This window comes from Lepidothrix coronata, unplaced genomic scaffold (genome assembly GCF_001604755.1).
Source record: "Lepidothrix coronata isolate B3197 unplaced genomic scaffold, Lepidothrix_coronata-1.0 Scaffold94, whole genome shotgun sequence".
In the NCBI taxonomy this organism is placed as follows: domain Eukaryota; kingdom Metazoa; phylum Chordata; class Aves; order Passeriformes; family Pipridae; genus Lepidothrix; species Lepidothrix coronata.
In genome coordinates, this window is record NW_016690274.1 from 3,478,027 (window position 1) to 3,491,689 (window position 13,663).

Sequence of the window (13,663 nt, forward strand, 5' to 3'; positions counted from 1 at the left end):
AAGGCACACAACAGGGTATTGAAGAACTAAATTAGCTGGTCCATATATAGTGGATGACCAGCTGCTTTGAATGCATTTAACCTTTTCGAAACCAGCTTAAGATATTGAGCATTTACTTATGGCACAAGCACACACCTAGCTTGGATCAGAAGACATTTTGCCAAACTTACTCGTATGATTCAGCCCTTATTCAGATTGTCCAGGCAGTATGTTAAAAATGATCTTTCATTCTACTCTGTTTCAGGAACCATAGCAAGGCAGCTCTCTTAGAGCTATCCCTACAACCCTCCATTGGCAAAGATGCATAAAAAATCAGAGCACAAAAAAGGACCAAAATCCATCTGGCCAAAGAGATTTTCTACTGAATTTGGTCTCTGACTTGATTCAATTTAGATACATGAAGACAGAAAACCAGAAAACCCTAAAATAAATGGACATTATATTCCACATAACAGATTTCTCTCTTTTTCCCCCCCTTAAATTTATGTATGTTTTCTATCTTACTAATATTCTCACAAAAAGTTTATCTGAAATTCAACTGATACATCATTTCTGACAATGCAGTATTTTTCCCTTTACAAGTTGTTTGTGATTACATCTTCTTTGGGAATTTTGTCTTTTACCAGAAATTAAGAACAGCTCTTTGCCTTATCGTTTTGGAAAAAACCTTCCACTTAATAGACTTAAATGTTTCCAAGGAAAAAACCTCTTTGATCTGCATATATTATTCTGATGCACTGCATCTCACCCGCTACTGATGCTCATAGGGAAAAATGTAACATCTAGACTTCACGCTTTTTTATGTTAAAAGCAATCTGAACAAAACAAGTATCTCTGTTTAAAGATAAATACAAAGATCAGAAGTTAACATTTTTACTGAGGTGAAAATTGATGAGTAAAATAACCATCCACAGATTTAGCCAAATTACAGTTATTTCTGATGTTAAAAAATTAATAAGAAAACAAAAAAACAAGCCCAAAAGACCCAGCTGACATAAAAAATAACATAATGCTGGCATACAAAATGTTTCACAATTTAATTTTGATTTAAGTGGACGGAGAAACTATCAGATCCAATGTTGAAACAGAAAAGAAAAACATATATGGGCAAAAGGAAAAAATATGTTGGCAATTTCATTTGAAATAATGTTCTGGCTCATTTCCGTTCTGTCACTTTTGGCTGCAGGCCGACCAACAGTAACACTGGGATCAACATGAGTAACATAAAATGGAATTAATTCTCAGGGGAGATGGTTTGGTTTTTTTTAAACACAAAAATGCTCTGAGATCAGTTGCGCAGCACCCAGCACAATGGGATCCCGGTCTACTCCAGAGCTCTTAGATACAACGAGAAAACAAATAATAAATCTCTTACATAATGACTTCCATGCAAATAACTTGCGGATCATCAGTAAATGAAAGTTTGCCTCATCATCCCAAAGAGTAAATATTTTTACTGAGAAAGTATAGCAATCATATGTTTTGCCTTGGGTGATGCTCTGAGGAAGTCACACTTAAGAACAGCCCACAGATATGCCCCCAGATCTGCACTTTGGTCACTTGTTCCTGCCTCTTTACACATATGGTATATAAATACTTATATACACATGGATATGGGTGGGTATGTTATTCTCAAAGCTAAGGAAGTTTGAGGTTAACAAAGACACTCTGTTTTCTTGGATCCCCAAACTATTATTACAGACCTAAATTACACTTCAGTCTATTATAACTTGACTGTGCATTTCATTTTATACTATTTCAAATCTGCACCTTCTTAAACTCACCATTTGGTCAGAACTGTTTCCAATATGAAGGGAACGATTTGTCAAGTCAAATCCTCCAAAGCTACAGGTTCTCTGCAAAAAACCAAGTATAGATACAGTTTTATCACAATGACTAGCTGACTCAGAACATCTGTGATTAGGAGAACACCAATTAAAACACAAATGTCTGCAAAAATGGAAACAAACAAACAAATAAAGGGATGAGAGATTATAAATCAAGAAATCCATTGTAAAGCAGTTTGTGTTTTCCAGAGACAACTCCTTGGCCTAAGGTCTGCTGCTGTTGAGTCACCTACTGCCTACTCTTTAAAAAGAAAAAAAGACTTTTTGGTCTGAGGAAACTGTTGATTCAAGTTTTCCAAGGTGCTGGCAACTCCACTTCAGCACTCCCATCTGCCTTCATATGTATGCTCCACAGTAGCACTGAAACAGAGAAGCACCAGTCCTTTAAAGTGTTGAATAACCTACCTTCTGGGAATAGCTGCACAGGTTGCATCTGCACTGAAATATAGGGAATTGCTGGAAGCCTAGTGGGGCAAGCCCTCGGTAAGAGAAGAGAAAAACCAGCCCCGGTAACCATAAGCATTGTGTCCCCAGAGACTCAGCAAGTCCTGATTCCAGATTAGGTACTTCCAGCTTTTGCTTGACAATCCAAAAGATAACAAAACCTGAGTAATGAACAACTGGCTGCATAGTATTCAAGTAACTGGCCCTGTCAGAGGTCTCACAGGACAATCCGGGATGAAGGTATGGCGATCACAATTCACTTGCACAACTTCAACTCTAGGCTCTGAGAGCGGTTTTGAAGACAGGCAGATGTCTATTACAAGTATTCTCTTCAGAGTTAGAGTTGAGACAAACAGGAGGCAGAAGCTCAACACTTGTGAACTCTCTAAGTTCTTAGGGTCTGAACTGCCCAACACAATAACTTAACTTCAAAGGCTCTTGAAGAATCAACTTAACATCAGATCAGAACTACAAAGGACGGTGAGTCAGTGAAGACCCACCACCTGAGAACTACCAGCTTCCTCTCTGAGGAAGAAGCAAGCTCTATAAACTGTGCTACTTAATGGACAATTATAACAATTAATTTTAATAAAGTAAACATTCTTTTTGCCCTGTTCACCCCTGATCAGCACACATATTAGTGGCTTTTAAAAAATTTTATTTTCTAGCTTCTATATTGGGTGCTGCTTACACCAAACATGCTTGGATGACAGTTTCTGCAACCACCACAACTCTATCACAACTCAAAGCCAGCTTTGTCTAGGCCTTACACACATTAAAGACAGCGCTGTGATGTAGAATTTTTCTAAGTGTTTTTTTTCCAGAAGGCAATGTGACTATGGCACAGGTTTTAAAAATTGGTTTTGGAAAACATTTGAGACCAACCACAAGCAATATGATCAGTTTCTAAAGCACAGCATGTTTAGCTAGTAGTAATTTGGTTCTTCTGTGAAGGACTGTTATAACTAATCCTATAGCACATGGTAATCCCAGCAACGAAAAGAGGACATCTGGAACTGCTCTGAGCAAATTGTCTGTCAAACCAGCCAGAGCTCCTCCTAAAGAAGTCTTCTTGGAAAGCAAAATGATCGTTGGTTAAAAGCTTCTGAGTAAATGTACCATATTAAGGATGCTTATTGTTTCACTATGGACCTCCCCATACATTTAAAATTTAACTTCTGCTTTCAGATTCCAGTAGCGACCCTGGCAATACTGCACTAAACAAAAGGTCTGTGGATGAGGAGAGGGATATTCAATGGAATGGCCATGCAATCAAAAGTATTATCATTTTGGGAGAAAAGAAAAACTGATGCAATTTGAAAATTTCATGCATGTCCAGGTCACTGAAACAAATATAAATGACAAAAATGAATGGCAAGGAAAGACAGAGTGACCAATTCCACTGAATACAAAGGCATTGCAATTTCCCTGAGGTTGCAGCAAACAAAAAATTAAGTGTTTTTAGGAAGGAGCATCATTAGTTGAAGTCTGCCAGCTATTTGAGGTTTCAGAAAGAAATGTATTGAAAAAGTTAGTAAGAGTAGCATGTCTCCAATATTTATCTGATTCAAACAAGGCTGGAGAAGCAGTTGACTGAGGAGTTCCTCCACAACAACAAAACGCTATCCATTTCTTCTCCAACTGTATCTCCATGAATTAGTAAAGGTCACTCCAGTTGGTTTCCATAATGAAATTACTACAGCAAGATGAGACTAAGTTATTAGAAGAACTGAAAAGCTTGTTTCTATCATCTGTATTTACAAAGGCAGTTTTAGAGGGTATTTTTATTTATGAGGCATCTCTAGAACATACAAGTATGCTCTTTTTTCCAAAATAACCCTATTATTCAATCCACAGAAGGACAAGTAAGGTTTCTCTTATCATCGTAATATCCTTATGGGAAAACGGTGTCTTCTGAGTACAATAAACAGCACCCTGTGAGGGGTGGGACAAACAGTCAATGCAGAAAAAATAGTTAAGCTGCCAAGAGAGAATGGTCATGGTATTGGGTAGAACAAACATCTATATATTTTGTGGCCAAAGAGCAAAAAGTGAACCATGAGGGCTTTCTCATCTCCCACAGGTTATTCAAGGAGACCAAAGCTGTGATTCTTGTACCTTATACCTGAAGAAATGATACAGAGGCCTCAAAAAAAAATCTGTTATTCTGCAGAAAAAGCTGTTTCTACTATATTGTTCACTGGAATATCTTGCTTAACGTTACAGATGCAGTGGTGTTTCCACGCACTGAAGTAGGGATCATTATCAACTAGACAACAGACTAGCTGGCTTTGGAGATCAGGTTGGCACCAAAGGCAAGTTCCTAGGAAACTCAGAATCATGGTTAACGGAACAGTCAAAACTGGGTCATATAATCAGGAAGCAGCTTTGGGTCCCTCTGGAATGTTCAAATCACCTATTTTCCCATTTTAAGCACAATTTCCTACTTTGGTCACCCCTTGTTCCCTTTCCAAATGCTCTGAAGGAAGGTGCCACCTTCATCCCATGCTAGGAGCAGTAGCCACTGACAAAACAGAAGTGATACTGATGAGATGCAATCTGAGCAGGGGAGGGCCAATATAAGACAATAACAGCAGAAGAGAAATAGAGCACAGTTGAACATCAATGCTCTAATACTCTGAACATTTTGTTCATCTCTCAGAATCCCATTGAGTACCAACTCCAAAAGCATCACAAAAAACATATTTATAGCACCTCAAACCTCCTCTGTTCACCAGTGATCTTTATTTCTGTGTTAGGTGAACCTAAAAAGCAGCACTTTGTCATATTTGCTTTCTCTCATCGAGTAATTCTGTACATGTAGAAACTGCAATTCAACAAAACTCTTCTCTGACAAGATGATATCAAGCTCTTCCCTTTCAGCTGCATTACAGTGCTTAAGGGTTTCTAATGGCAAGGAAAGCAGAAATACTACATTTTAGTTAAAAGTATAAAGCAGAAAATGTTCACTGCAACCTCACAGAAATTGAAAGACCACCTTCACGGCAACTCTTTGACTCACAGACTTTTGGTGGATTCTCAAGAGAACCCTTTTAGTACAGCGATCCACTGTGGCAGCCCACTTCCTCTTGGCCTCCTCATCCTCCTCCAGCAGGCATCTCCTCAGGTCCTGCTTGTCGGCCTTGCTCAGGGTCCTGTCAGTAACGGGACGCACCAGCTGTGAGAGGTTGAGGTGACTGTACAGGCTTCTCTCCACCACATAGGTAATATTGAACTCGCTGACAGAAGTGCGCCCTCGTAGCCTTCTGTTTGGGAAGCCACAACTTCCACCCCCTTTCGTTTTGTGCCGCAGTAATTGCAGGTCGCAAGTTGTGGGGGATGCTCCTTTCCTAGCAGGGCGCTGGCAAAGAAAAGCTCTGGAACAGGAATAGTTAGTATCCATTTTCTTCAATCGGATCTGCTTCCTTACACTCTGAATCTCCTCCAGGGACACCAGAAGATGGTGCTTGTGCCTGTTGCTGTCATAAAAGCAAATGCTTTCTGTACTTACCCCATGGCTCAGCGAGCCAAGGCTCTTCTTCATTTCTCCATCTGTCAAGGAGCGGCAAACTTTCTGGGACTTCTCCTCTTCTGGGTAAGAGAAAAATGTCCCAAGTTTCTTGGGAGGCTTGATAAGGCCACGGCTATCAGTTTTGCTGAAGGTCTTCACCAGCTTCCGGTTAGCTCCCCACATATCAAGACTGCTGGATGAGGGAGAAGTAGTAAGTGAGTCAGAGTCGTCCTCTGGCTGCTTTTCACAGGAGCCGTCAAAGTAGAATTGCTTCTTGTGAACTCCAGAGTAAAGTGCTGATCTGTCATCCAGTATAGGAGAGTTGTCAAGTGAGTGCTCTTCCACACCTACATGGTAAAAAAGCAGCACAATGCATGTCATTGTTCGCAATTCTCTAAGATGTTTCCCTGGAGAGTCTTACTGTATTTATTTAGGATATCACCCACTTAAATTGTAAGAAAACTATTCTTGATATAAGTTGCTCAGAAGTTATTTGTGAGTGGATAGACCTGAAGCAGTTCCTTCCATTTATGAAGTGAGAGTTCTGGGATGAGTTAACACAAGACAGACAACAACATCCTGTAAGTACACTTATCATTATTTTAATTATTTTATCTGCAGCTAAGTAAGACCACTTAGATGCTCTCACTAAGAACTCCTTAAAAGCTGAACTGGGATCTGTTTCTCATGTTTTTCATCTGATATTTGCATATGATGCTCATCTATAATAGGTCGAAGTATACCCAGGTATTAAGAACCAAACAAGTATCTCTCAGGTCTAGTTTTCCAATACCCAGCGCTGCTGTGGCTGCAGAAAGCAGTATTTTTTGCATGAAGTTATGGAGATGAGCTCCAGGATGAAATTAAAAATTCTGGGTTTTTGATGGGGTAAGAAGCAGCAGTTTCAATCACACAGAATTTATTTAACAGATGCAAAGACAAAGAAGTAGGTCAAATGGCAAGTGTGCCAATTTCAGCAGTGTCCTGGTAATGACAGAAACACTTGATGTTCACCAAATTGTTCCAGAAAATATTTAAGAGGAATATTTTGCAACACAAATACTGGAGATGGGCAGATAGCCAGGTTTCCTTTTTGGAGTGGAAAGGGGAGAATAAAAGACTTGAAATTGCAATTCCTTTTCACATTTATCATATAGGAAACTTTTCTCTGGTGTTTTCTTTTGAGCAAATTATAGTCTCAGGTATTAGATGCAGTAAAAAGGTAAGAGTCAAAAAAAAGTACATATCCTCCTCTGTCTCCCTGACAAATTTCACAGCATTCATAGGTATATATCAGAAATGCACATAGAAACGTGATTGTATTTATTTCTTTCCAAAATAGATTTCTTGTGTGACCTAACTTTGGCTTCATCTTTGATTGCTTCTACAGTCTTATAGCAGAGTTAAATTTGAACAATTATCAAGATACTTATGATTTACTGAACTTACTCATTCAATAACAGGGGACACCTTTTATGATGAAAGATTAGTTGACCTGTACAGAATTACTGTCTCATCTTCAGTTCACTCTGTTGCCAAACATATGTGACATACATTTGTTGAAATCTAAGATGCTATTTTATCAAGCTTAAGATCACTGTGACATTGGAGGGATAGTGGATCACATCTGACATGAAACTTTCGCTCTTGAGAAATGTATCGGGGTAGGTCTGTAGACTGAAGTCTAGTTTTTACACCACTTTCCCTGGACTGTCCAGCTTGCTCTTTTCCCCCTCTAGTTCTCAATTTGAACGGAAAATAGACATTCTCCTGGGACCGAGTATGTGCTGATAAACAATTTTAGTCCACTAAGTAAATATGTTTTTAAACAGCTTGTAGAATATGCATTGTGTTTCAAAACTGTAACAGATGTTATTTGGAGTTAGTCCATGACACAAAGCCATAATGACACAGATGTAGATGTGATGTGTTTTTAAGTGCTACATAAGAATGGTGCCCAGGAATTAGGAAGCTTCAGTTGAGCAGACTAAGATAAAAACCACAGGATTCAGATATTGACAAATTCTAGTAAGTATCAGATCAGCCAGATGTACATTTAGTGGGATAACAGAGTCAATAATAGAAATGTAAGAGAAGGATCTGAGACTAGTGTGCTTTTCTTTAAAAACTACAGGAACAGATAAGGGAAATTTTGTAAAGTTGTTCTTTCTGAAGAAAGTTTTGAGGAGGATTGTGAAGAATCTTTCTTCTAGGAAACTATATGCCAGTTTTCAAAACAAGTCTTACATTTTGCTAAAGGCTGTTGAACATTAATGACTTTATTTAAATTTTACTGATATTACTCAGTCAAATACTATAGCCAACTCCCCAAAACCTAGTCATCTAGAATTTCACATTACATCAGAATCATAACACAGATTCAGAGAACAGCAGCAAACAGCTCAAGAACTGATCCAGTCAACTGCAGGTAACTTGGAAGGCCAGACAGCAATACCCAAATCTGATCACTGTATTTTTTGTGGTCATGCAGAGCCCTCTGACATATCCAAATGGGAATACAGACCTATATTATGAGAGATTGTGATGAACATTTATGAAGCACTATTAATATGCCACATGGAAACCTGGGTGTGGAATTTCCTGAAAAAAAAGTCATAGGTATCTACTGCTGATGTAGACTTGGCTACTTAAGGGGCCTTCTACTTACACAGAAGTTATTCAGAAGTAATCCATGTTGTTATTTAGCAATAATTGGTTTTTCTACAGAGTTTCCCAAGAGCCAATCTACAAAGAAACTCCAGAGTGGTAGATAAAGTACAAACTCAGAGTTACAGATAATTTATTCAGAGAAGCCTAGAGTTAGAGAAGACAGGCAGGAGGTGGAGAAAGAAGGAAGAAGAGCAAACATTTTTTTGCATACAATTGTTAGTTCAGTGATTTTTCTGCCAAAGGCAGGGGTGGAAAAACTCATTGGGAAAAAAAAAAACAAGCCCTGAAGGGAACTGGGACACTTAAGTGAAAGACTGAGGGAGAAGAGGAAATAAAGAGGTGAGGCATTGTAAAAGAGGGTATGGAGAGCAAGACAGATACTTAATATGCTGAAAAGAAAGTCTGGTCCAAGTGCAGGAAGGTGTCTGCATGCCCAGCTGCCTGTTTCTGCAGCTGCTGGCACCCCTGGAGCCTCCAGCTGATTGCTCCCTGCAGCTTTTCCCAGATTTCCAGAGAGAGAGAAGGAGGAGGTAGGACAGGCTTCTCTGGGGGCCTTCTTTACTCAGAGCAGGGGAAAAATAGTCCTGTTTTGTTTGTCCCATCTCAAACCCCATGTTTTCACTTCCATGGTATCCCAGCTTTATGCTCCCCCTATGAGGTGACAGAACCTTTTCAGATCACCACACCTGCCCATTCCAGAGCTCTAGACTGGCTGTGCCTTTCATACCAGCCAGTAACTCCATCCATAATGTAGGAGAGATGCCGGCCAGATCATAAATCTGCCAGCAGCTTCCTGCCACATATGCAAGATGCACATGTTCTCCTTAAATGCACTAGGAAGGAATCATAATATGGCTCAGCTCACTGCTAAGATGAAGGGATTTGGCATATGATGCCATGCCAAGAAAGCCACCAGCATGGAAAGGTGCCCACAAGTCCAGTGAGGACTCAAGCAGGGTTGTGCAGAGAGGCTCCTCAGGATCAGGCTCCATTAATCTGAGTGCTCACACACAGGTCATCCAGAGTTAATTCTACAGCATGGTGTTCCCAGGGGCAGAACTCCACTTCCCTTTTCCCACCCTTCTCCTCTTCCTCCCTTCTCTCCCCCTCTCTGTTGGGAGCAGGTCTCATTCAAAAGCCAAATTGCAGGCAGGCTCCCCCAGAAGTAGAATTTAGTATTATACAAGGCAGTTGCTATTCCACAAGAATGTCTGATAGAGTTTCTGTATTTTTGCCATAGGATGATGCCATGTGGTGCAACTGCTGCTACCCTCCCAAAACAGGCAAGGGCTTCACCTGTGTGCCATCCCAGGCCTCAGAGGAGGGAGCAGTGTAGTGGTGGCTCCACTTAACGTCCTTGCTGAGCCTGTGGGGCAGCTGGCTGGCATTGCTCCTAGCATGGGGATTCCCTCCCCAGCATGCGGCATAAAACATAAACCAAGTTCTAATCTCTTAATGAGGGACTCTCAAGTGCTACTTTAAGAATACCAGATCAGCAGTAACCACATTCTAGGTTATCGCTTTCCTCCTTCCACAGTCTAAAAATTCAATTACTTAGGACATGCACAAGAGACAAGGCAGTCATTCCTACCATCCCTCCACTTGAGGAGGGATAAACACTCCACCCCTCCCTCCCCCAGCCCTCCACTTTCTGTCTCCTCTCAAAAGAAACATGCATTCACACATGCAGTTTTAACCATATGCACATTGTTTTTTACCTTCTGTGCTGGGTTTTTTCATTTCTTCAACTCTTATGAGTTTCTTCCTGACTCTGCGAGTAGAATTCACCAGCTTGTGCAACCTCTTAAACTTCACCGATTCCTCTGTTTCATCATCGGATTGTTCTCTTGACTGGCAAAGAAACAAAGGGAATATTAATAAAGTAGTAGTTCCACGGCTTGCTCCTTCAAGTTAGCTCATCTGCTGCGTTTGTCAAGGCAGCTCTGTAACTGATGTTATATTTTCAGCCCCAGTCAGACAGAAATATTTAAATTACTGAGGGTTTTCTTGTTTTCTTTTCTTTTTTTTTTTCTTTTTCTGAAAGCATGACATACCATTTTGATTTCTAAATCTGTGCAACGTAAGATCCTAGGCACTGAAATGCATTCCTGCCCTTGTCTTTCTTCACATGCATTGTGTAATAACTACTTCCACGTCCTCTCTCAGTGCGTTTCAGGCAGGGCTCTTTCCCAGGGCTCTTCTTACCATACCAGTTATGCTCCTGTGGTTTAGGTCAGTCCCTGGTCTGTCTGGCACCTCAGAACTTGCTGTTTAAACCTGCTTATAAACAGCTTCTCCAAACCGAAGCTCTGTCATTGACGACTTCTCTTTTTTTCCCCTCCAGTCTTCCCAGAAAATCAAAAACAGCAGCACAAGAAAGGGATGAGAAGGAAAGGAAGGAGGAGACCTCATCTGCCTCACTCACAAACTGCCACAACTACAAAATATTCCCTTCCTCCTCCCTGCTCCCTACACTCCTCCTGAAGACTCTTGAGGCTGGAATTAAGATGGACAGAGCATTCCTCCAGCACTGACCAAGGGAAAACTCTGACCTTTTCAGATATACAGTGCAGTCCATATTCCCCAGCATCCCGTTTCGTTTTGCATCTGATCCAGTATACTCAGTTCCAGCTGTTTTCCCTCAAGTATCAAACATTACAGAGACAAAAAAAAATTCCCTTCTCTCCAGCAGCAGTGACACAACAAGCTGAAACAATCCATTCCTTGTGAACGAGAAGACGACTTCGATTTTCGAGCCAGATCCAACGTTCAACGTGCTACTTCCTCTGTTTTAATCAGTTCAGAATGTGGAAAGTGGTGGGGGGCAGGGCAGGGAAGGGGAGAGGAGAGGAGGCCAACAGGGCTCTCCGACTTGGCCAGGACGACCCTGGCACCATGCGCTGCTGCACATTCCTGCACACAGCACAAGCTCCAGCTGGAGTGCGGTATGGATTGTATACCTAACTCTGTTTTCACCCACGGTCCCAGCCAATTTGCCGCATTCCTAATGGTCAGCTTTAAAAACCCTCATGCAACTTCCTGTCAGTGCAGCTATCTGGGTTTCCACAATGCACTCATCCTTTTTTTCGCCTTCTCCTTAATTAAACTTTTTAAAAAAATGAATTCCCAACAGATGCAAGCCAAGAAAAAAAGAAAAAAAAAGCCACTCTCTTCCCAGCAAAAATGCTGTCTGCTTATCTGGAGGATGAATAAAACAGGCCAAATATAAAAATGCTTTCTGCTTTTCTAGTGCACTGAAATATCAGGATGTGGTAAGAATGGTAGATGCCATGGGGCAAGACACCAATTAGCAGTTGCACAGGTACACTTTCAAAGCACAAACAGTGCCTAATGGAGCCAGGGCAGCTCTAAAAGTCTACCTCCCAGGCATGCACTGCACAGGGACCCCAGAACCACACCACAGTAAACTTCAACAACTTTCTGCAAGGGCACTACCAATTACTGATTTCCCACAAACCTTGTGTTACTCCAAAAAGAAGGAGGGATACCAAATGGATCACATATGGCACTAGAAATAGCCATTCTGTCATCCAAGAATTGCATGAATGCATTTATTATGGGTATGAACTGGCTAGGTAATTAATAATCCTCCTTTGGGAAAAATAGGGCTGTAAAGAAGAGTACCAGGCTTGCTTATATCAAAGTAAATTAAGCAACAAGATGAGCATTAATTCAAGGATTATGCCTGGGACAATGTGGTGACACATCAAACAAGACAGACATATTTAGATAAGATGATGAATGGATTATTGACTGTAATCAAGAAGTTCAGTCAAGACTTCTTGGGCTATTAAGTGCATCCTGGCAAGCAACCATCATGCATATTCTGCACTCAAGATATGTTTATTTTAAACACAATTACTCTAAAGCATTGCTTTCCATCATTACTTTTCGTACACCCTTGGTTTGCAGACTACTGCAAGTTCGTGAAACCGTGAGGTCTGTAAGACTTAGAGAACGGCTCATACCTCGTCCTCCCACCAAGGACCTCATTGAAGAATAAACATCTAGTCCTACTTTTGCACCACTGATATCTGATAAAGAACTGTGCCCCCTCAGGATTATGAAAACTCAACAACAACAACAAAAACTTTTGCAATGTCTGACATTTGCATTCACAACTACTACAGCAAAAGCAAGCACCAAAATAGCCTCAGTGCAAGGTACTGACATCAGACCCCAGCAGGTAGTACAGAGAGTGCCCACCATACTTCAAAATACATAAAGTCCCATCATAATTAAGTGGCAGTTGGTTTTCCCTGATGCTTCTGGACTCCTGGTGTCCTTTAAGCTGGGATCCTCCACCAGCAGCAACAGATCCTGCCTATCACCGGTGCTTGGCCCAGATAGGCGAGAACAGCTCATGTTTTATGGGTAGATGAAAATACAAGATCACTCTCTGTCTAGAAGCCTATTTCCTATCATATCAGGTAGTATGTGACAGACAAATCTTCTACAAAGAAAAAGGATGGCCAGTAAGTTTATGCAAAAAGGCCTAAAAATGTCAGTGACTACACCGGTGGTGCTGCTCAGGAAACTTTCTTGTCAAATAATGCTGACTCCTTGAAGATAAAAGCATTTTCAAAAAGGGTTACTTTTTACTTGCTTCCTGTTTTTGAAACATTTTTTTAAGAAAGGCCTTGAAATTATCAAAAGTTTCCACTTTGGCACATGGGAAACAGAGCTTAATTTTCCAGCTCAAGCAATGCTTTCTTTTATGGCTAATGTAAAGCATTCTGGCCATAACTGACATATTTGGAAATCATTGAACTTCGACGCTTTGACTTCCCTGACCCACACCACCCTCCCCTCTTTCATGGGACCGAATTGCTTTTTTTGGTAGCTGTCCCTGACTTTAGATGGGAAAATCACCCCAACGTCCCCAAAGCGTGGCAGACTGGGCAAATGGCTTCCTGGACAGCTTTAGCAGCCAGGCCTTGGCACAGAGCTTAGATGTAGCCAGCTGCCAGACCCCTCTTGCCCTCTTCCCCCTTCATGGGCACTTCAGTGTGCTGCAGCACTGCAGAAGGGTAGACATGGTCTGTTAAAGAGGGGATGATGCGTCTGCAAAAGGCTCAGCCAGAGGCTCTCGGCACTGGAGGAGTCCATGCTGCACCCCCTCTGCCAGTGCCTCCCAGCCTCTGGCACAGAGCTGTCCCATGAGGCCAAG

The 13,663-nt window shown here is 41.1% G+C and overlaps 1 protein-coding gene across 1 annotated transcript in view; it reads right to left on the reverse strand.

The window, feature by feature from the left end:
- Positions 1–13,663, reverse strand: part of SASH1 (SAM and SH3 domain containing 1) — a 124,319-nt gene that overhangs the window by 21,798 nt on the left and 88,858 nt on the right. The window contains 3 exon segments of the mRNA XM_017822052.1: positions 1,785–1,856; positions 5,803–6,149; positions 10,191–10,323. Of these exon segments, the coding sequence (XP_017677541.1) occupies positions 1,785–1,856; positions 5,803–6,149; positions 10,191–10,323 (552 nt within the window).